The 24,133-nt window shown below is 37.3% G+C and overlaps 1 protein-coding gene across 5 annotated transcripts in view; it reads right to left on the bottom strand.

Moving 5' to 3' along the window:
• The window catches only part of AGO3 (argonaute RISC catalytic component 3), a 118,479-nt gene that overhangs the window by 14,912 nt on the left and 79,434 nt on the right, over nt 1-24,133 (bottom strand). For all 5 annotated transcript variants that reach the window (XM_020880237.2, XM_070468406.1, XM_020880238.2 and 2 more), the window contains 6 exons: nt 23,168-23,352; nt 10,414-10,573; nt 8,381-8,471; nt 6,312-6,506; nt 5,845-5,979; nt 3,265-3,366 (listed from right to left, as the gene is read on the bottom strand). In XM_020880237.2, coding sequence (XP_020735896.1) covers nt 3,265-3,366; nt 5,845-5,979; nt 6,312-6,506; nt 8,381-8,471; nt 10,414-10,573; nt 23,168-23,352 — 868 coding nt within the window. The remainder of the gene's footprint in view (nt 1-3,264; nt 3,367-5,844; nt 5,980-6,311; nt 6,507-8,380; nt 8,472-10,413; nt 10,574-23,167; nt 23,353-24,133) is intronic.

Raw genomic sequence — 24,133 nt, forward strand, 5'->3', positions numbered from 1 at the left:
AGACAGAAAGTAGAATGGTGATCATCATGGGTTGGAGGGAGGTGGGAATGGGGAAAACTGAAAGTGAAATTTGCTCAGTCGTGTCTGAATCTTTGTGACCCCATGGACCATACAGTCCATGGAATTCTCCAGTAGAATTCCACTATGGGTTGGGTAGCCTTTCTCTTCTCCCGGGGAATTTTCCAACCCAGGGACTGAAGCCAGGTCTCCCACATTGCAGGTGGATTCTTTACCAGCTGAGCCACAAGGGAAGCCCAAGAATACTGGAGTGGGCAGCCTATCCCTTCTCCAGGGGATGCTCCCGACTCAGGAATGGAAATGGGGTGTCCTACATTACGGGTGGGTTCTTTATCAGCTGAGCTACAGGGAGTTAGTATTTAATGAGTACAGAGTGTCTGGGAAGATGAAAAAGTTCCAGAGATAGAAGGTGGTATGGCTGCACAATGATGTGAATTACTTAATGCCAAAGAACTATACACTTGAAAAATAGCTACAATGGTACATTGTATGTTACATGTTTTTTAAAACCCAGAACATTTAACTGAGCGCCTATATGTTAGTTACTATGCTAAAGACTGCGAATTGCAAAGAAAAACAAAGCAAACAAAGCCAAAAGTTCGTCCTCTCTTGGAAAACATGATTCACAAGAGGAGTAACGCAAACAGAGCGTCTACAGTTACAGAACCAAGAAGTGGCTACAGTATTACTGGTACTAGGCCTGTATAAGAATACCGAAGGAAGTAATTGTGAGAGTGAGCCCTGAAGGTTCTTCACCAAGAGGGGAATGAGGGATATTTGGCCTTTTGGGGGTGGGTGGGCTGAGCAAACACGAGAGAGAATGAACAGCCTTAACAAAACACAGGAGGCATAAAACTCCATGGTAGATTTAGGGAACAGCTAATCGACTAAGATGAAGAGAATACGGAGCCTACGGGGGGGAAAAATGAAATTGCAATGAACATCTGGAATGAGACTGAATGATATGCTTAGGAATTTGAACTTCTATCTGTAGGCAGCAGGGAAAGCACTGCACAGCTTTCTTTAGGAAAGATTTTAGGTGTGATAAAGACTGGGGGTTTACAAAGTATCAATAATGTCAGCAGTAATATGGAGGATGGGTTAGAAATAGAATCATGATGGAGCAGAAAATAGAAAATCTGAACAGATTGATTACTAGTGATTGAATCAAAGTGATTTTGATGACTAGTAATCAAAATTCTCCCAACAAATAAAAGTCCAGGACCAGATAGTTTTCCTGGTGAATTTTACTAAACATTCAAGGAAGAATTAACGCCAATCCTCCTCAAGTTTCCAAAAAATAAAAGAGGAGGAAACTCTTCTAAACTCATTTTACAGAGTTAGCTAGCATCACCCTTCTACCAAAACCAGACAAGGATGTCTCAACAAAAGAATTACAAGTCAATATCCCTGATGAGCACAGACACAAAAATCCTCAACAAAATATTAGCAAATCAAATTCAACAATACATTAAAAGGATCATAAACCATGATTGAAAGTGAAAGTCACTCAGTTGTGTTCAACTCTTTGCTACCCTATTAGCCTGCCAGGCTCCTCTGTCCATAGAATTCTCCCGGCAAGAATACTGGAATGGGTAGCTGTTCCCTTCTCCAGGGGATCTCCCCAACCCAGGGATTGAACCTAGGTCTCCCACATTGTGGGCAGATTTTTTTTTATAGTCTGAGTCACCAGAGAAGCCCAGATTTATTCTAGGTTGTGAGGATGGATCAATATCTGCAAATCAGTCAATGTGATTTGACCACATTAACAAAATTAAGGATAAAAATCATATGATCATTTCAATAGAGGCAGAAAAAGCATTTGACAAAATTCAACATCCATTTATAATGAAAACTCTCAACAATGTGGGTATGGAGGGAACATACTTCTTTTTCTTTGGGAACATGCTCTGCAACATGGGGGGCCTTAGTTCCCCAACCAGGGATCAGATCTGCACCCACTGCAGTGGAAGCATGGAGTCTTAACCACTGGACTGCCAAGGAAGTCCCAAGACTCCTCTTTTTGATCTCAGAGAAGTTTGAAATTCTAATAAATATGGGAAGACATGTAAAGAATGGTCTTTGGTCCCTGTGAAATATTCCTGGTTATTTGCTGACTAGAGTGAATTTTCAACTTGGTGTCCCCTCAAAATACTGTTCCCTAAAGCTTCTGGTTAAATACATTGGAGATATGGTCCTGTCTTGAAAATTCATAATAACCATTTGCATGTGAATAGCATCCAAAAGTTCTAAAGTAAAAAACAAAACAAAACAAAACCCCCCCCACTTTTTAAATCAGCACTTCTAAAATTTACATGAACAGAGAATCTTTTTCTCCCCGATGTTATTTAAGAAGTTACAGCAGTAGTATTCGGATACATGGAGGGAAATATAAGGTTAACATGTACTCAAATGATACAGATATTAGCTCAGAAGGTACTTTTAACTTTGTTTTGTTGGCTGTTACCACCCACCATAAAAATGTACCACACTGATTGTAAAGAGGAGCAGATATAAGGACATATATAAATGAATGGGACAATAATTTTAAAGCCCTAAGAGTGAAACCAGGGTTATTGTATGTGGAACATATAAAGCGTTAAGATATACAGTCAGGTGTACCTTCCTGAAGTTTCTATTTTAATCAATAGCAAGTAAACTAACATAGTTTAGGGCTACAATCTCTCAGACATGGTGGGAATGTGGATTCACTCTCTGTTGTTGAGCAGTTTGAGAAGCACTGAATTACAGCTTATGTGCTACTAAGTATAGCTAACAAATTGACAAAAAGATTTTCTGAAAATAAGGAAAGACTTAAAAAGTTATTTAACTGAAGCTTAAAAGTTTGTAATTCTACAACTAAACTCTCTCACATGCTCAATATCTGCCAATAAACATCAAAGTTTTCTATGAAAACTTTGTATTATTATCAAATTATTATGTATTATTATGTATGTATCAAATTATGTATTATTATAAAAAAGAATACATCAAAGGAACAGTCAGGTTACATTAAAGACCCAGTTTCGGGAGATGACTTCTATTAAACTATTCATATTCTGGTATTTTCATAGAAATAAGTCCTTAATGTGAAAAAGGGGATATGATTTAGTTACTGAGAGTTTCATCTAACTTCAGATGGAATCAATCTGAAGTGCAAAAAAGAATATTTCTTTCTCCTTTTTCTGAGATGCAGAAGAATGGAAGCTCCTGAATTGAATCACTTCACACAAAGTCTGGGCTTACCTGTATCCCAGCATGACTACAGAGGTAAAAATCAAACTCATACGGGTGTGTAATGTCTGTGTCGACCGTTGTTCCAGCTGGGATATTGCCACTTCTTCCGACCTAGATTCATTTGGTCAAAATTTAAACAAACAAGACAAAGGTAAAGAATGTATCTGAAGGCACTTGTAAAAAGATATAAATACACAGGCCGATCCCATGCTTCACTACTTCCATCTTGAAATAATACTTGAGAAGGCATTAAGAGCAGACCTTATTCTAGTCCTAGTTCCTATTCTTAAAAGTTGCTAAAGTGAGAGCTGATTAACAAAGTTTTATTCATCTCTATGGATGCTTAGCTGGTAGTTGATCCCAATATGGGTTGAAGACTTAAAAACAATTTTTTAGGAAGTAACTTTAAGTGCTCCAATCTATAACATCCATGCACAGCAGGCTCTCTTAGTGTGTAATTCTTATGAAAATTAGCATTTTTCTGAGAACCCTATATTTTTAGAGTGAAAGGATGCTGACAACAACATCAACTAGAGTCACCATTTGGTAGTTATTTATATGTCAGGATTTTCCACACGTTATTTCTAATTCTGATAATCCTGCAAGTTAAGCATTATTCCCATTTTGGGGCAAACTATGGCTCAGGAATATAAAGTAACTTGCCCAGCAGCATACAGTAAAGGCCAGCACTGACAGTCAAACACGGAAATGACTACAAAGGCCCTACACCTTTTATTTCATATTAGCAGTTTCAACATCTTATAAGGAAATAGACACCATGACTGTCTCTAAGTAATACATGATGCGAATGAAACAGGTACAAATTCCTGATAATGAAAGGCTCCTAACAAAACAATTTAAAATGCATATATATACTTACCTCTACCTCCTTATCCCTAACACACTTAAAATGATTAATTATAAGTGGAGGTTTATAAGGCTAACAAATCAGAAACTATCCTACTGACTCAGATATTCCTTCTGCTGTGTGAGGGACCCCCACCAGGTGGGGGCTTCAGTTACAGCCTTGCGGGGCAGCCAGCTAGCCTTCACCAAGTCACAAAATAAAGGAAATAGTTCATAATCTTACTAGTTATGCCTATTCTTAACACACAGATCTCCTAATTAATACATATATAAAAAGCTTTACTCTATTTACAGGGGCAGCAGAATGCCTGGGTTTGTATCACAGCACCACCAAGTTTCTAGTCATGAAAGCTAGGACACAGTGTTTTCCTTTCCTCATTTATAATTCCTATTATAAATGCTGTGCCTATTTCCTAACTTATAATTATCTCTCATCTATTATGATTAGGAGGTACTGAAAGCAAAGGTGAAAGAGAAGCAAATAAATGAAGGAAAAGCACTATTAAACACCAGTTGCAAGAAATCTTTAAATCTAACTTAGATTTTCCTAATCCAACTTCCGAAGAAAGCTTTGGTTTCCTAGGTATAGAAATGTAGCTAGTAATTTGTGGCAAAGGACTTGAACAACATGGAGGCCAAAATAAAACTACCATTACTGCTATGAGAGATGTGGTAAAGGACAGTATTAAGAGCACCCTGGAGCCAGACTACCTAAAACGATTGCCTAATTTGAGTCCCAGCTCTACCCATTACTAGCTTTGTAACCTTGGGAGGTTATTTAACCTCCATGTGCCACAGTTTCCTCCTGTGAAAAATGGGGATAATAATAAATAAAGTACCTCATAGTGTTGTTTGTGAGGACTAAATGAGTTAAACTTATAAAAAAGATCCAGAACAGTGCCTGTCATCATGCCCTCTTTCTCCATCACAACCACCATCACCACCATCCTACAACTAGTTAACTTCCACTGAATGCTCGGCATGTGCCAAGCACCGTTCTAAGTATATTAACATGTTTTAATTTTTAAAAATTCTTTCAAAAACCCCAAATAAGGCAAGTATTAATGCTATCCAAAATTTGTTTAGAAAAAAACAGGCGCAGAGATTTTAAGTTATTTGCCCAAAGTTATACAATGAGTGCAATCAAAGACCAGGTATCAAAATATATACCAAAGACAAGATACACTCCTCGCTTTCTCAGTCTTTTCTAATGATCCCCCTTCCCAAGAGAACACTAACCCTTGCAATTTTCAGATTTCTCTGCTCTAAGGTTTGAAAGATGGAGGCTAAGCACTGGAAATGAAAGTTAGCTTGCATGAATTTTCACTAATCACTCTAGAATGTCCCTCATTTGTAAAATTAATTTTTACAAGAGATTTTGAAACTAGGATGTAATTTTTTTCTTCTGAACATTGAGGGAAAATATGAATAAAAAGAATAATTTTAAAACTCTAAAAAAAAAAAAAAACTCTAAGATTCTTCACAGCAACAAAAACATACAGTGGGATTCTGAACATTTGGAGTGCTCCTAGAAATTCTAGGAGGTTAAAAAAATTATCCTGTTTTGATGCTTCTATACTCATAATCAAACTGTTTTGTTGTAACCTACTATCATATGTTAGAAATTCTGCTGTTGGCAAAGAGCCTTTGTTAAGTGCTCTATGAACCACACGATATAACCTTTGCTTGAGACAAAAAGTGTTCCAACAGATGCAAGATTACCCTTTCAGTTCTATCAGCACAAAACAGTCGAGTGTGGTGTCTCTTCTGAACTACAATGTAGGTTATTCCAGGTTGATAGTCTTTCTCCAAACTGATGCAGGCTTCTCGAATTGCTAGGAGTTCATAATATAATACCTAGAGAAGATGAAATGGGAAGATTTGATAGAGTCAGTTGTTCTATACAAACTTCAAAGTAAGATACTGATTTAGACTCAGTTTCTTAACTCATTAACTTATAGCTAACTATACTTCTCTATTTTATACTGACTGCTACCAGGGCATGGTCTTAGTGATCAAGGCTTACACATCCACAATAAACACTTTAAAAGGAAAAATCTAAAGAAGGGTCAAAATTTGACTGTAGGAGCTTTCAACTTAATTAAGGCTTCTAACTTCAGAACTAGACACTACATTATAAATACAGTACCTGACATAACCATAGTATGGGAGAATCCCAGGCAACCAACCTGCCTGAACTGCCCCTCTGAAACACCATCCCGATAGAAGATGATACGAGTAGGCTTGAACCGAGTTGACTTATAAAACTGAATGAGAAGTTCTCGGACCATGGAGGCGAGGTCCTGGATGATCTCCTGTCGGGGTCTCTGAACTCTTACGGTAGCACAGTATCTGCTTGGGTGGGCATCCATACTACCTACAACCTAGGTTGGAAGAAGTAAAGAAAAAAATAGAAATTAAGGTAATCAAAAGTGTATGAATATGAATTTTACCATAAAAAGTTGGAAAAAAGTACCTAGATTTCATTTAAATGTGTATTTTACTATAACTTTAACAATCACTGTTCATTTTGAAAGTAATGAAGACAGACAATGCCAGTGAAGAACAGAATAAAAGACCCAGTCTAGGGTCGAAAAGTATTTTCCTCTAAGTAGGCTGCACTTTACATTTAACAATTTGATTCTAGTTTACAGATGTGGCTGGTAAACCTAAATATTAGTAAAGATAGAAAGACAAAAAGATGTATATAAAGAGAAGAAGAGGAAGAAGAAAAGTAAAAAAGAGGATCCATTCAAACACCTGTGCTTCCCTGGTAGCTCAGTTGGTAAAGAATCCTCCTACAATGCAGGAGACCCAGGTGCGATCCCTGGATGGGGAAGATCCCCTGGAGAAGGAAATGGCAACCCACTCCAGTATTCTTGCCTAGAAAACTTCATGTACAGAGAAGCCTGGCAGGCTACAGTCCATGGGGTCTCCAAGAGTCAGACACGATTTTGCAACTAAACCACCACCATTCAAACACCTGATTTCTCTTACAGTTTAGCAAACCACCCCAAAAGTCATACTCAGATGATTTTGGCATCTTTTTGGGGGGGCTTCCCTGATAGCTCAGTTGGTAAAGAATCCATCTGCAAGGCAGGAGACCCTGGTTTGATTCTCAGTAGGGAAGATCCCCTGAAGAAGGGTAGGCTAGCCACTCCAGCATTCTCAGGCTTCCCTGGGGGCTCAGCTGGTAAAGAATCCATCGGCAATGTGGGAGACCTGGGTTCAATCACTGGGTTGGTGAAGATCCCCTGAAGAAGGGAACAGCCACCTGCTCCAGTATTCTGGCCTGGAGAATTCCATGGATTGTAAAGAGTCAGACATGACCTAGTGACTTTCACTTTCTTTCACTTTCACTTTAAGAACTGTTATGCTTCCTAAATTTTAAAAGAATTTTTCCTCTCTTACTGCAATGCCCTAGATAAAAAGGCCTGACTCTATACTCAGTCTTATTGTGTTGTTATTTATGCTTTGTATCTGGTCACTGGAGAAGTTAATATTGGTATTGAGAATAGCTATCTTAATTTTTTCTTTCTGTGTCTTAATACTGTTGTCTGTTGCAGACCATGCATTGCAATTAGCGAGTAGCCCCCACTCACTGCAACTAGAGAAAAGCCTTTGCAACAACGAAGACCCGGAACAACTAAAAATGAAAATTAAAAAATAAATAAAGGTAGGCAAGAGATAGAAGAGGCAGATGTTAAGAGGAGCAGTGTTAAAGAATTCAAGTGCAAAGTATTAATCTGGACAAAGGTGAAAGATATTTTATACTGAAAAAAAAAAGCAATGCACCAAACTTGTATGTGATACATCTTTCTGTAACGAAAACAAGACTGAAATACATAAACTCTTTGAATTATAAAAAGTAACTGAAAATATGCAATTATGGAGAGGCCAGACAGACAAATTTCTGTGTAGGACACGGAAGAGTTGAGTAATACAATTAATAAACTTGATCTGATAGATATATATGGAACCTGTAGCCTCCGAACTAGAGAAAAATCATCCTTTTAAAAAATCCAAAGAACATTTGAAAGTTGGTTCTGGATAGATCTACATAAAGATACATATATCTGTAAAACTTCACAAATGTATTTTTATTTTTTTATTATTTTTTTACAAATGTATTTTTAAAACTTTATATATATTTACAAAAGTTTATGTCAAAGAAAATGTCATTAAAATTCAGAAAGTTAAAACCAAAATGTTGATCTTCATGTAAACTTAAGATAAGATAAACCTGCCCAATACTCACAGCAGCAATAGAAGGCTTCTTCCCATCACCAGCTGGCGGATGAGTGACATCTGCTCCCAAAAAGATCACTGGTTGCTGGAACACAGAAGGTCTTAAACACATTTTTAACAAGAGTTAGATACATTTTTTCATTATGCTTTTATCTGTTTCACACTAGGGCAGCACAACTGCAAGTTGTTGGCACAGCACAGAGAAGATCCTTTTTAGACAGTTTCTGCCTTAAGCAGCTGTGCTGGTGGTTGTAAAGGGCAGTTGCTGCTAGCATTCTTCATAATAGGCATAAAATGACAAAATCTCCTCATATTAATCCATCAATTTATATCAACCTTTCTTTAATCTGGGTTTCTTGGTGGCTCAGATGGTAAAGCGTCTATCTGCAATGCTGGAGACCCGGGTTCGATCCCTGGGTAGGGAAGATCCCCTGGAGAGGAAATGGCAACCCACTCCAGTACTCTTGCCTGGAAAATCCCACGGACAGAGGAGCCTGGTAGGCTATAGTCCATGGGGTCTCAAAGAGTCATGCACGACTGAGTGACTTTACTTTTCTTTAATCTACTTACATTTTAAGCCAATGTAATCTTGAAAGGAGATAAAGAATCATTAAACCACACTGGAAGGGATTAAGGGAGTCTACTACTTCCCTGCCCTTAAACAAAAGTATAAAATTTGAGTAACATATATTTAATAGTCATAAAGTAGCTAGTGGTTTATTTTATTTTAAAATTGTATTCTTGAAAGTCAAATGACTATTTCTCTTAGTTCTTGGGCTTGATAACATTCTATATTCATCTTATTTATGAATATCATATATATTTAATAGGGATGGGAAATAGAGGCAGTATGGAAAAACAGAAAAAAAAGCTTTTGTGTCAACAAGACATTTAACATCTTAGAGCCCTCGTTGCTTTAACTATTACAAGGAAACCTATTGTTTAATTCTCCAAATAACATTATGTCTCTTCCTCAGCACCCTATTTCTAGGTCATCATGTCTCATACTTCCTAAGAGCTCTTAGCCACGCTGGCGATGTAACAGTAACATCTGTTGTCCCACTGACCCCAGCAGTTGACATGACTTAATTTAACTGATTTACTTAATTGACATGTCCCCTCCTTTAACCCCTGGGCTTCCCTGGTGGCTCAGCTGGTAAAGAATCCACTTGCAATGTGGGAGGATCCCTGAGTTGGGAAGATCCCCTGAAGAAGGGAACAGCTACCCACTCTTCTGGTCTGAAGAAATCCATGGACTGTACAGTCCATGGGGTCGCAAAGAGTCGGACATGACTGAGCAACTTTCACTCCACTTCACTTCTCCCCTAACCCCACCCGAAGTTCCTAAAGGAGGAAGAAAGGCTTCCCTCACTTTCTAGGTGAGGAGCCTCAAGACACCAGCTTGAAGATGACTACTGGACTTCCCTGGTGGCGCAGTGGATAAGAATCCACCTGCCGATGTAGGGGACATGGGTTCGAAAATTCCACATGTCGCAGAGCAACTAAGCCCATGTGCAACGACTACCGAGCCTTCGCTCTAGAGCCTGGGAGCTGCGACGACGGAGCCCACGCGCTGCAGCTTCTGAAGCCCACGCACACACAGCCTGCGCCCCGCAGCACGAGAAGCCACCGCAAGGAGAAGCCCAAGCGCCACGACGAAGAGTGGCCCCCACTCGATGCAACCAGAGAAAGCCCACCTAACGAAGACCCAGCGCGGCCAAAAGAAAAAAGGAGGTGACTATCAAACAATGAAAGAGTTTTACAAGCTGGATGCATCTGAAAAATAAAGTTCGCAATACTTTCTAGTGAGAGCTGAGGAACTTTGCGTACTAAATGAAAATGGGATTTTTCATAAAGCAGTCTCTTAAATTTTGCCAATCAAAACTCTTTACTTTTTGCTGAAATTTCTACTTCTCTCCCACAGCAGGAATCATCAAAGTTGTCTCTTACATAGGTCTTAGGTATGGCAATACATAGAAAAATTAAGGTGTGAAAACTAATGGAAAAAAATGAATATCTTATTAGGTGATTAGCTTATCTTACCTTTGATGAGGTACAAGAATATTATTGATCCCTCCAAGTTTAACATTTATCTTCAGGCACAGGTTTGAGAGAGTTTGAGGGGATGTTTTTATTACATTCTTGACTTGAACACATTGTGTAGCCATACCCAAAAGTGTATCTCCGACACGTTTCACCTCCGCTAGGAAACAAATACAAACACCTCTAGTTAAAAAAGGTCAAATTTTACTGACCATTACGCTGCTTTGTATGTTTCCCCTGTGAAATATATCACGGTATTATAGCATACCCCAAATTATACCAGTACTAAAACAATGTAATTAAAATTTATAGTCCACTGTCTTTTTTTTTTGGCAACGCAGCTTGGCTTGTGCAATTTTAGTTCCCCAACCAGGAACTGAACCCGGGCCTTGGTAAAGAGAGCCAACTGACCCTAACCACTGGACCATCAGGGAATCCCCTATACTGCCCTATTTGATTATGTAAATGTCCAGTGTCTTGAGGGCATTCAAGAGTGCAATTAGTAATATAATTTCTGTCTTAAATGTTTTAAACTGATGTCTAGCCAATTAAAATAAACTGGATCTTTCGAATTAACTGTTTCCAGGATTTCTGAAAACTCTGTTCTAAAATAGACAATTATAAAATATGAAAGATAATCCTAAAATATAAAGTATACTGCCTTGAAGACCAGCTTAAGCATTTAGTGATGATTTTTCCAGTTGTTTTCTTTTTATTTATTTATTTATTTGGCTGCACCAGGTCTTAGTTGCAGCATGTGGGATCCAGTTTCCTGACGAGGGATCGAACCTGGGCCCCCTGCATTGGGAGCTCAGAATCTTAACCACTGGGCCAGCAGGGAAGTCCCTCCAATTGTTTTCTTCATATATAAGAAAGTATATTTTTGTCTTCATGAAAATACTATAACCACAACTGAAAAACCACAGAGAAAAATATCATACATAAACCCTTATTAATATTTAACTGTACTTTCTTCCAGTAATATTTTCATCTGTATTATTTTAATGCAGTTATAATCTCAGTATATTATAGCTTTCACTCTTATTCTCCAAAGTTTAATTTAGAAATATAGAGGTATTACAGTATAAAGACTTTTATCCTGTCCCTTTCTTTATCCTGTTTCCTTTTACAATGACATATTTTTGAACTGAATATAGGTTTCTATTATTTCATCAATAATATATCAAATAGATTTCTATTATTTCAAAGAACATTATGAATAACATCTTTGTATATTTACTTTTGTTTGCTTGTATAACTATAGCTTCAGGATAAATTTCTATAGGTAGAATCTTTATAGATACTGAAAAATCACCCTCCAAAAAGATTTATTAATTCATTTAACAAATATTTATCAAGTCATCTGATACTGTGAGAAGCTCTGGGGATACAATGCTAAGTCAAGAGAGACACTGTTTTTGCCCTCATAGAATTTATAGTCTAGTCAGAGAAATAGGCATTAGTTAAATAATTTTAAATTTAACATCACAACTGTGAAATAACATAAAGGAGTGGTAACAAGGTGCTAAAAGACAATAAATGTTAGAGAATTTGACCTTGTCAGGGAGGTCAGGAAAAGCTTCCCCCAAGGAAGGGATGTCTCAACTAAAAAAGAATGTGTTTACTTGGTGAAGGGTGGAAGAGAGTGATGAGAAGCAATACAGGTAGAAGAAAGAGGGCAATCAAAGAGTTCCCGTGGGGAAAAAGCATAAAGCAAGAAGATGAATTCTGAAGAGATAAGAAGTCATGGATTAGAACATGCAAACCCTTGGAAGATAATCTTAAATGTCAATTTTATCAATCGCACAACAAAAAACTACTGAATTGGGGGTGATAGGGAAGGTGGTAAAATCAGATCTGTACTTTAAAAATAGGACTCTGAACACTGGCTATAGAACTAACACACAAAAGATAAGAAGTCATCACTTCCATCCTCACAACAACAGAAAAAGCTGAACGAAACTGAAAATCAATGATTTGTCTCTGTCTTAGATCCCTCAGAGAAATGTGGTAACAGAGCAAACTGCCCCCCCAAAACAGGTGAGCACAACGAGTCACAGTCAAGACCAGCTTATCAGACGCAGAACTGATGAACATTATCTGCAGGAACAACTAAACACTAGCTCCTGGGAATTCTACCGCAGTCCACTGGTGAGGAATCCAAGCTCTCACTGCCGAGGACCAGGGTTCAGTTCCTGGTCGGGGAACTAAGATCCCACAAGCTGCACAGTGTGGCCAAGAACAAACAAACAAAGCAAAACACACACACACAAAACCACACACACTAGCTCCTATAACTCAATACGAAGAACACCCAAGCAATCCAAATAAAAATGAGCAAAGGATTTGAATAGACATTTCTCCAAAGAAGATCTACAATTGGTCAACAAACACAGGAAAAGATATCCCACATCACTAATCATTAAAGAATGCAAATCAAAACCATAATGAGATACTACCCCATACCCAATAGGATGGCTAAAATAAATGACAAGTACTGGCAGGAATATGGAGAAACTGAAACCTTGTCCATTGCTGACAGGAATGTAAAATGGTGCAGATTCCATGGAAAACAGTAAGGCAAATGCTCAAGAAACTAAAACAGAATTACCATATAATCCAACAATTTCACTTCTGGGAATAGATCCAAAAGAAGGGAAAGGAAGGACTGGAACAGAGAGCTTGTATGCTCATGTTCAAAGCAGCATTATGGTGGAAGTAATCCAAGTGCTCACTGATAGACAAATAGATAAACAAAATGTAGATATACATGCAATGGAACATTATTCAGCTTTAAAAAGGAAGAAAATTCTGATACATACTCTAGCACGGATTAACCTGAGGGACATTACACTACATGAAATAAACAATCACAAAAGGTCAAATACTATATAATCCATTTATACGTGGCAATTAGAATAGTCAAATCCGTACAATCAGAAAGGAGAATACAGGTTTTAGGGGATGGGAAGGAGGGATGGGGAGTTAGTGCTGAGTTTCAGTTAGGGATGATGAGAAGGCTCTGGAGATGGATGGTGGTGACGGCTGTGCAACAACATGAATGTGCCTAATGTCTGAACTGTATGCTTGTTAAAATGGTAAATCTTATGTTTTATATATATTTTACCACAAAAAAAAGGGGAATAAAATTCTTATACATACTACAACATAGATAAACCTCCAGGACAGTACCCTAAGTGAAATAAGCCAAGAACAAAGGGGTAAGTATTGTGCAACTCCATTTATACAAGTTATTAGAATTGGTAAATTCATAGAGACAGAAAGTAGAATAGAAGCTACCAGGGGTTGGTGGGTAGGGGAATGGGGAGCTAGTGTTTAACGGGTACAGAATTCTGTTTGAGATGATGAAAAAGTTCTGGAAATGAACAGTAGTGATAGTTGCACAGTGCTGTGAATATACTTTACGCCATTGAACTGTGTACTCTAAGATGGTTAAAATGGTAAATTTTATATTATGTATATTTTACCATGCATACACACCAAAACTTGTTAAAAAATAGTTAATTCAAGAACGTCCTATGAAAACACTGTATCAGAAAGAATGAAAACTACAATCAAAATTTGACACCAGGGCCTTTCTTGGTGGTCCAGTGACTCAGTGCAGGGGGCACCGGTTCCATCCCTGGTAGGGGAACTAAGTGCCCACATGCTGCATGGCAGGGCCAAAACCAAAACTGACACCAAGTGACTGACTGACAGAAGGCATCACCTATACCAACAAATCACCTATACCAACATGAGATAAATCTAGAGATTCCAGGGTTCTGGCAAAAGAGGGAGGGCTACAGTAGAGGCTGAAATATAGGCAGCAGCACTCAAGAAACAAGTATTAAACTGAAAGTGGCAAATCGATGAGATTTTCTATGAGAAAAACAAATAGGATGAAGGCTATGAAGGTGCTGGTTTTGAAAGATAAGAATTCCAGAACAATTTAACAGTTGAAACGATGTGAGTGGATAAACTGATTTATAAGTAAACATAAGAAAATATATATTTTTTTAAAGTGAAGGGGGCTTTCCTGGCGGCTCAGCGGTAAAGAATCTGCCTGCCAGTGCAGGAGACATGGGTTTGATTCCTGGTCTGGAAGGATCCTACGTTCTGCAGAGCAAGCAAGCCTGTGTGCCACGACTACTGAGCCTGTGCCCTAGCGCCCACGCGCTGCAACAGGAGAAGCCTCTGCAGTAAGAAGACGTCACAACTAGAGTAGCTCCCGCTCGCCGTAACCAAAGAGCCCACCTGGCAGCAAAGACCCAGCACGGTTGAGAATAAATAAATATTTTTTTTTTATAAAGAGGAAATATGACAAAGAACTAAGGGAATCTGTTGACAGTAGACCTGCCTTCAAAGAAATGATAAAAGATGTTTTCTAGAGAGAAGGAAAATTATATAGGTTGGAAGTCCAGACCTATACATACAAAAAAAGGCCAGAGAAGGAAAAAATAAAAAATAAAATATTTTACACTCTTATTCTTAATTGAACTAATCGATAGTTGTTCAAAATAACAATAGCAATAATGTATTGTATGGAAAGGAATGACAGCAATATTGGAAGGGACAGGAGGGAGAAATTGGGAATACTGATACTCTATTACAAGGTATATACACTATCTGTGCAGTGGTACAGAATTATTGAAAGTGACTTAGATTACTAGTAAATGTATACTGCAAATTTTAGGGAAACCACTAACAGTTTTCAAAAAAGGATAATTCATATAAGAGAAGAGAGAAAATAGAATAATAGAAAATGCTCATTTAAAACCATAAAAGGGAGAAAAAAGGGAGAAGATTAAAAAAAAAAAAAAAACTAAGACCCAAACTACAAGTTGCCTGCATGCTCAGTCATTTCAGTCATGTCCAATTCTTTGTGACCCCATGGACTGTAGCCCGCCAGGCTCCTCTGTCCATGGGGTTTCCCAGGCAAGAATACTGGAGTGGGTTGCTATGCCCTCCTTCAGGGGATCTTTCCAACCCAGGGATGAAACCGAGGTTTCCCACATTGTAGGTGGATGGTGTCAGGGGTATTACCCTACTGTCATGGAAAAGCAGGGTGTCCTTATGGTTACAGCTAAGGAGCAGCAGAAATGTCTGCTCTAGTAGGCAGAGATCCAGTTTGTGATTTCTTTTACATGGAGTGTTACATGGAATGTACCAGAAGAAAAACTGAGCAGATAGCAGAATTTGTGAGTCATCCCAACACACAAAGGTTAAACCTATGGTCAGCCAGGTTCAACATTTGAAAATCAATTAAAGTAACTGATCCCATTTATATGCAACCAGTCAATCCTAAAGGAAACCAACCCTGACTATTCATTGGAAGGAATGAAGCTGAAGCTCCAATACTTTGGCCACCTGAGGTGAAGGGCCAACTCATTGGAAAAGACCCTGATGCTAGGTAAAGACTGAAGGCAGGAGAAGTCAACAGAGGACAAGATGGTTGGATGGCATCACCAGCTCAATGGACATGAGTTTGAGCAAGGTCCAGGAGATGGTGAAGGATAGGGGAGTCTGGCATGCTGCAATCCATGGGGTCCCAAAGACTCAGACATGACTGAATGACTGAACAAACAAACTGGTCATATTAAGAGAAAAAATAGAAAAATCATATGATCATATCAAAACATGTAGAAAAAAATCCATCATCCATTCATAATACAAACTCTCAGCAAACTAGGATTAGAGGGGAACTTCCCTAACTTCATAAAAAAACAACTAGAAGGTTTACAGCTTTCATGTTTATTGCTGAGAAACTAGATGTTTGCCCACTAAGGTCAGGAACAATGTAAGGATGTCTCACCTCACCATTGCTATTGAACATCATACTGGAAGTCCAAGCTAAAGCAAGGAAAAGGATGTAAAAGTATACAGACTGCGAAGGAAAAAATAAAACTGCCTTTGTTCACAGAAAACATGACTGTCTATGCAGAAAACCCCCAAAACTGACAAAAGCTTCTTGGAACAAGTAAGTGACTTAGCAAGGTTACAGGATACAAAGTGAATATACAAAAAATCAACTGTTTTCCTAAGTACTAAAAATTAAAAACTAAAATTTAAAATTAAAAGTGCAATACCATTTATACTAGCAACAAAACAAAAAATATATACTTCAATATAAATCTAAATGAGGAAAACTATAAAACTCAGATAAAAGAAATCAAAGAAACTTTGAACAAAGAGATATTCCTTGTTCAAAGATAGAAGATATCAATTCTAAGATGTCAATTCTTCCCAATTTGATCTACAGACTCAATGTAATCCCAGTAAGTCTCAGCAAGTTATTTTGTGATTATTGACAAACTGATTCTAAAGTGTGTATAGAGAGGGAAAAGACTTATTAGCTAATACAACAGGGAAGAAGAAAAATAAAGTCAGAGAACTGACACTACCTGACTTTAAGATTTATCACAAAGCTAACTTAATCAAGACAATGAGGTGTTAGCAAATGAATGGATACACAGACAGATGAAACAAAACAGAGTCCAGAAACAGACTCACACAAATATAGTCAATCTTTGACAAAGCAGCAAAGACAATTTAATGGAGAAAGATAATCTTTCCAACAAATGGTACTGAAACCACTGGAATCCATGTGCCAAAAAAAAAAAAAAAAAAATCTAGATATGACCTTATACCTTTCAGAAAAATTAAGTAAAAATGGATTATAAACCTACATGTAAAAAAGAAAACTATAAAACTACTAAAAGATTATACAAAGTAAAACTTAAAATATAACACCAAAAATGATATGTGAAAGAATATATTGATGACATTATTTAAATTTGGACTTCATTAAAATTTAAAACTTGTGCTTTATGAAAGACATGCTTAACAGAAGACAAGCCAGAGCCTGGGAGAAAATATCTGCCAAGTAGATATCTGATAAAGAACTTGTCTCCAAACATACAAAGAACTCTTAAAACCGAACAATAAGAGAACAAACATATCAATTAAAAAATGAGCAGAAAACTGGGATAGACATTTCATCAAAGATATACAGATGGCAAAGAAGCACATGAAAAGGTGCTCTCACTCTCTCTCTCTCTCTCTCTTTTTATATATATATATATATATATATATATATATATATATATATACATATATATATATATTTTGGCCATGCCACACATGTACAGTATCTTAGTTCCCTGACCAGGGATTGAACTCATACTCCCTGCAGCAGAAGTGCAAAATGTTAACCAATGGTCTGCCAGGGAAGTCCTGGTGCTCAATGTGTTACTGTTGTTCAGTTGCTAAGTTATGTCTGAGGTTGTTGATATTTCTCCCAGAAATCTTGATTCCAGCTTGTGAGTCACCCAGCCTGGCATTCTGCATATGTACTCTGCATATAAGTCAAATAAGCAGGGTGACAATATACAGCCTTGACATACTCCTTTCCCAATCTGGAAGCAGTCCATTTTTCCATGTCCAGTTCTGTTTCTCCGTGTCCTGCATACAGGTTTCTCAGGAGACAGGTAAGGTGGTCTGGTATTTCTATCTCTTGAAGAATTTTCCACAGCTTGGTGTAATCCACATGGTCAAAGGCTTCTGCATAGTCAATGAAGCAGGAGTAGCTGTTTCTCTGGAATTCCCTTGCTTTTTCTATGATCCAATGGATGCTGGCAATTTGATCCCTGGCTCCTCTGCCTTTTCTAAATCCATCTTGTACATCAGGAAGTTCTCAGTTCACATACTGTTGAAGCTTTGCTTGAAGAATTTTGAGCATTACCTTGCTAGCATGTGAAATGAGCACAATTGAATGTGTTCAAGTATGTATTATCAACAAACTTCAAAGTAAAATTACAAGATACTACTACATACCTATTAGAATTGCTAAAATCCAGGAAACTGTCAGATACTGAATGCTGAATGAATAGGCACTCTCATTAATTGCTGATGGGAAAATAAAATGGTACTGTCACTTTGGAAGACAATTTGACAGTCTTATTGTTGTTCAGTCACTAAGTCGTGTCTGACCCTTTGCAAGCCTATGGACTGCAGTAACATCAGGCCTCCCTGTCCCTCACTATCTCCTGAAGTTTGCCCAAGTTCATGTCTAATGAGTCAGTGATGCTATCCAACTTCTGCCACCCTCTTCCTTTGCCTTCAGTCTTTCCCAGCATCAGGGTCTTGCCAAGTGATCTGGCTGTTTGTATCAGGTAGCAAAGTATTGGAGTTGCAGCTTCAGCATCAGTCCTTCCGATGAATATTCAAGGCTGATTTCCTAATTGACTGGTTTGATCTCCTTGTTGTCCAAGGAACTCTCAAGAGTCTTCTCCAACACCACAGTTCAAAAGCATCAATTCTTCGGCACTCACCCTTCTTTCTGGTCCAACTCTCACATCTGTACATGACTACTGGAAAAACCATAGCTTTGTCTACATGGACCTTTACTGGCAATGATGGCTCTGCTTTTATTAATAAGCTGTCTAGGTTTGTCACAGCGTTCCTTCCAAGTGTCTTCTAATTTCATGGCTGCAATCGCCATCTGCAATGATTTTGGGGCCCAAGAAGAGAAAATCTGTCACTGCTTCCACTTTTCCCCATCTATTTGTCATGAAGTGATGGGACAGGATGCCATGATCTTAGTTTTCTGAATGTTGAGTTTTAAGCCAGATTTTTCACTCTCCTCTTTCACCCTCATCAAGAGGCAATTTAGTTCCTCTTTGTTTTCTGCCATTAGAGGGTATCATCTGCATATCTGAGGTTGTTAGTATTTCTCTTGGCAATCTTGATTACAGCTTGTAACTCATCCAGCCCAGCATTTTTCACGATGTACTCTGTATATAAGTTAAATAAACAGGGTGACAATACATAGCCTTGTTGTACTCCTTTCCCAATTTTGAGCCAATCAGTCAGTCAGTTGTTACATGTAAGGCTCTAATTGCTGTTTCTTGACTCAAATACAGGTTTCTCAAGAGACAGGTAAGACGGTTTGGTATTTCCATCTCTTTAAGAATTTTCCACAGGTTGTTGTGATCCACAGTCAAAGGCTTTGGTATAATCAATGAAGCAGCAGTAGATGTTTTTCCAGAATTCCTTTGCTTTCTCTATGATCCAGCGAATGTTGGCACTTTGATCTCTGGTTCCTCTGCCTTTTCTAAACCCAGCTTATATATCTGGAAGTTCATGATTCAAGTACTGCTGAAGTCTAGCTTGAAGGATTTTGAGCATAACCTTACTAGCATGGGAAGTGAGTACAACTGTCTGGTAGTGTGAACGTACTTTAACACCGTCCTTCTTTGGGACTGGGATGAAAACTGACCTTTTCCAGTCCTGTTGCCACTGCTGGGTTTTCCAAATTTGCTGACATAATGGGTGCAGTACTTAAACAGCATCATCTTTTAGGATTTGAAATAGCTCAGCTGGAATTCCATCACCTCAACTAGCTTTGTTGGTAGTAATGCTTCCTAAGGCCCACTTCACTTCACATTCCAGAATGTCTGGCTCTAGGTGAGTGACCACACCATGGTGCTTATCCTGGTCACTAAGACCTTTTTTATATAGGTCTTCTGTGTATTCTTGCCACCTCTTTTGCCTCTGTTAGGTCTTTACTGTTTCTGTCCTTGGCAGTCTTATCATTCGATAAAGCAATTGTGCCCCTGCCTATTTACTAAATTGAGTTAGAAACTTCTGTCCACACAAAAACCTCATGTGAATGTTTTCAGCAGCATTATTCATAATTGCCAAAGACTGTTAAGAAGTCAAGACATCCTCCAATAAGTAAACGTATAACGAACTGTAGTACTCACACAACATAGTACTCAGCATTAAAAGGAAACGACTTATCCAGCCACAAAAAGACAAGACAGAATCTTAAATATTGCTAACTGGAAGAAGCCAGTTCAGAAAAGGTTACATATCATGTAACTCTGACTATACAACATTTTAGTAAAGGCAAAACTATAGAGACCTAAAAAGACCAGTGATTGGCAGGGGTTTGAGGTGATTGAGGGAGAGATGAGTAAAATAGAGCATAGGAGACTTTTAGAGTAGTGAAACTATTCTTTGATACTGTCATAGTAGATAATGATATTATGTATTTGTCAAAACTCACAGACCTGTACAAAGAGTAAACTTTAATGTAAACTGTGGATAATATGTTAATAATAATTTATCAATACTGGTTCATTAAATGTACCACTCTAATAGAAGATGCTAAAAACAGGGAAAGCTGTGTACAGGGGAAAGAAGGTATATAGGAACTTTCTATATTATCTGCTGAATTTTTCTGTAAATCTAAAACTGTTCTAAAAAGTAAAACCTATTAGAAAAATCACTCACTGAATCCACTGAGTGAAGTAGTGTAGAAAATAGACTGAAAGTGAACTAAAGAGAATGCAGGCAAGAACATTAACGTGGAGGCTATGATATGGTAATATCAACTTTCTCACCCAGCAACAGTGTATGAGAGGGTATACTTATTCACATCTTTGTCAAAAGTGGCTATCATTGTTGGTGAAAAAGAATTTATTCTAATTCACTTTTCTTTAATGTCTAATGAGGCCCAGCATCTTTTCATAGATAATTGACCATTTGTATTTCTTTTATATCCTTTGTCTTTTTCAGTTATTTGTTCTTTCCTTGATTTACAAACTCTTTAACACCTTCTATATTTTTCCTTTTTCTTTTATTTTTTAAATTATGGAACTATGATAGCACATTTACAGGAGACTTGGAAAATATAGAACAAAGTTACATATAGTTCCCCTCTATATTACAATTATTTTCTAGGTAGGTAAATTAAGATTTTTAGTTGGAGTTTCAATATCAAACTCTCAAAATTTAACAGAATGAATATACAGAAAAGTAAAGGGATACAGTAGACCTGAAAAGCATCATGATCCAACATGATGATCCAATTGAACACAATGAAGATTTATACAATTTTCACACAACAGTAGGGTACAAATTCTATTCAAGTTCCCATAGACTATAAACTAGGAGACACTGGAACATAGCCAGGGACACAAAACAAGGTAATACTTTCTGTATTTTATCATAACTTAAAATATATCTTTTGACTTTTATAACCATCATTTTTAATCACTACATATTATTTCACCACCAGAAACTTACTATTTAAAACCAGTTCTTAGTAGTTTCTTAATGTCACAGATATCATTATGAAAATTTTGTGCACAGAGTATTTTTATATTATGAATTCTTTCCTTTGAACATATTTTTGGAATAAGAAATACTTAACTGGTGACCGAAAACACATTTTTATACTTTCAATGAAAGGACACTATCAGTTTGTACTGTCATCAGCAATATGTTAAATACTAGATTCACTGTACACTCACAATCACTTGGTATTATAGTATTTAAATACATTTGCTAATTTAGTAGCATAAAAATGCCCTTTTATCAATTTGTACTTTTCTTTATTTCTTTATTGGTGTAAACCAACATATTCTCAAATATATTTACCTGTTTTTTTCTTGAGAAATTTTGGTTTATTTTCTTCATTTATTAATCTAAGAGAATATAAAAATTTTTTCCTTTGACTACAATAACAGATCCATACGAATACTTTAATAATAAACTATAGCCTTTTGTTGTTTCCATTTGCTGCAAATATTTTTGATGTTCTATGGTTTCCTTTTCATTTTAGTTATACATCTGTGATATACAGAAAATTTAATTTTTATGCAGTCAAATAAATTTCCTTATGTCAATTCTATTATCCTAAGCTTAAATGATTATAGTTCATTCAGTAATTTGAAAATTATACTTTCTTTGTGTTTTTCCATGTTTAAATGATTTATATTTAACTTATTACTCTTATAAACTTTAGCTTGTTTATACTAATAATAGCTAACATTTACTGAGCATTCACTATACCACAGGTGCTATCATAAACCTGTTTATGTAAAAGTGTTTGTGATCCCATGGACTGCAGCCCACCAGGCTCCTCTGTCCATGGAATTCTCCAGGCAAAAATACTGGAGTGGATAGCCATTCACTTCTCCAGGGTATCTTCCTGACTCAGGGAAGGAACCTGGGTCTCCTGCACTGCAGGGAGATTCTTTATACTATTTTAGCCACCAGGGAAGCCCTGTTTACATATGTAAATTTATTTAACCCTTACAACTACCTTCTCAGGATTAAATATTTATAGTACCCCAATTTCACAGATGAGGAAAACCAGGCTTCGTGTAGTTAAGTAATTCAGGTAGTACCACAAAAGTAGCATACCTGGCAATACCTAGGTATTAAGCAGCAGAGTCTGACTCCAGAGCCTGTGCTTTTTTTTTTTTTTTTTCCATTTATTTTTATTAGTTGGAGGCTAATTACTTTACATCATTACAGTAGTTTTTGTCATGTGCTTTTAACATTACATTATACTGATACTCAAGTTATTTCAATGACATTTTTAATAAACAATTCTTCTCTTAATTGTTTTTTAATGCCTCCTTCCCTGAAATCCCTTTCATAGAGTCTTGAACTATTTAGTTTGCTCTCCTGATTTCTCTTTTTATAGTAACAATACATGGTTTTAAAGACTATAGTTATAAAATGTATTTTTATGTTTGAAAGTTTTAGGATATGCGTTAGTATAATTTTAAAAGGAATTTTTTCTTTGGCAAGCAGGATCTTAGATCTCTGACTAGGGATCAAACCCATGTCCCCTGCCTTGGGAGCATGAAGTTTTAACCACTGGATCGCCAGGGAAGTCCCTGAAAGGAATAGAGAGTACCTGAGGAAAAATGCAATCTTAATACGGTATTTTTACCATACACTGGCGTCTTCCCAGGCAGGATAACGATAATGAGCTGCAGCCCTGAGTAGGTGTTCTTGAGATGCCGGAACATGGGCTCCACGCTGTCGGCCCCCTGCGCGTATTTGCAGAAGCAAGGTTGGCCCTGAATGGGCATCCCTGCATCCTTGGAAATCTTCCGCAGCTGATCGGTGAAACCCCTGGAAGGAGAAATCACTAAAAATAAAACTTATGTCTAGTTATCAACATCTAAAAAGTAGTAATGGAAAGTTTTGGAAGAGAATGGAAAATGAAGCAAAGATTTGTGTGCTCCATATAGCAAGAGGTCACCAGACTAGTGATGGTAAAGGCCAACGACTGGTCAGTAACCTATTTTGCAAACTAAGAACACTACTGTACAGTTATGTGGCATTTTGTAGTTTACAAAGGAGATCAGTAATAGAGTGTGCTGGTTAAGAGCTCAGCTCTAGAATAAGCATGACAGGTTCCAGTTCTAATTCTCTTACTTACTAGCTATAGAATTTTAGGCAAAGTTTTTCAATTTCTCTCACCTGTAAAATGACTACTTTCCTATATGGGGTTGGTGTGAAGATTAAATGAGATCATACATGTAAAGCACTTAGTGCACTGCCCAAGACCTGGTGTAAAAGCTTGATAAATTTAAGCTATTATACAATTTACTAATTTGATCCTGATAAGATTCATAAGAAAGTGGTAGGGTAAGGTATTATTGCCATTTTACAGATCAGGAAATAGCTTCAGGGACATTAAGTATTAGATTAAGGTCAAATGCTTCGATAAGTGGCAAGACCCAGAACTATGACCTAGTTCAGAATTTCTTTCTACAATAAATGCCTATTTGAAACCAGGACAGCAGGAAAGATTCGCAGAAAAGATTTAGAAAAAAAAAAAGAAAAGAAAAGAAAAAAAGAGGTAGACAGCACTTTAATAATTCTGCACTTAGCCTAGGATAAATAAGTA

This window comes from Odocoileus virginianus, chromosome 5 (assembly GCF_023699985.2).
Source record: "Odocoileus virginianus isolate 20LAN1187 ecotype Illinois chromosome 5, Ovbor_1.2, whole genome shotgun sequence".
NCBI classification, from domain to species: domain Eukaryota; kingdom Metazoa; phylum Chordata; class Mammalia; order Artiodactyla; family Cervidae; genus Odocoileus; species Odocoileus virginianus.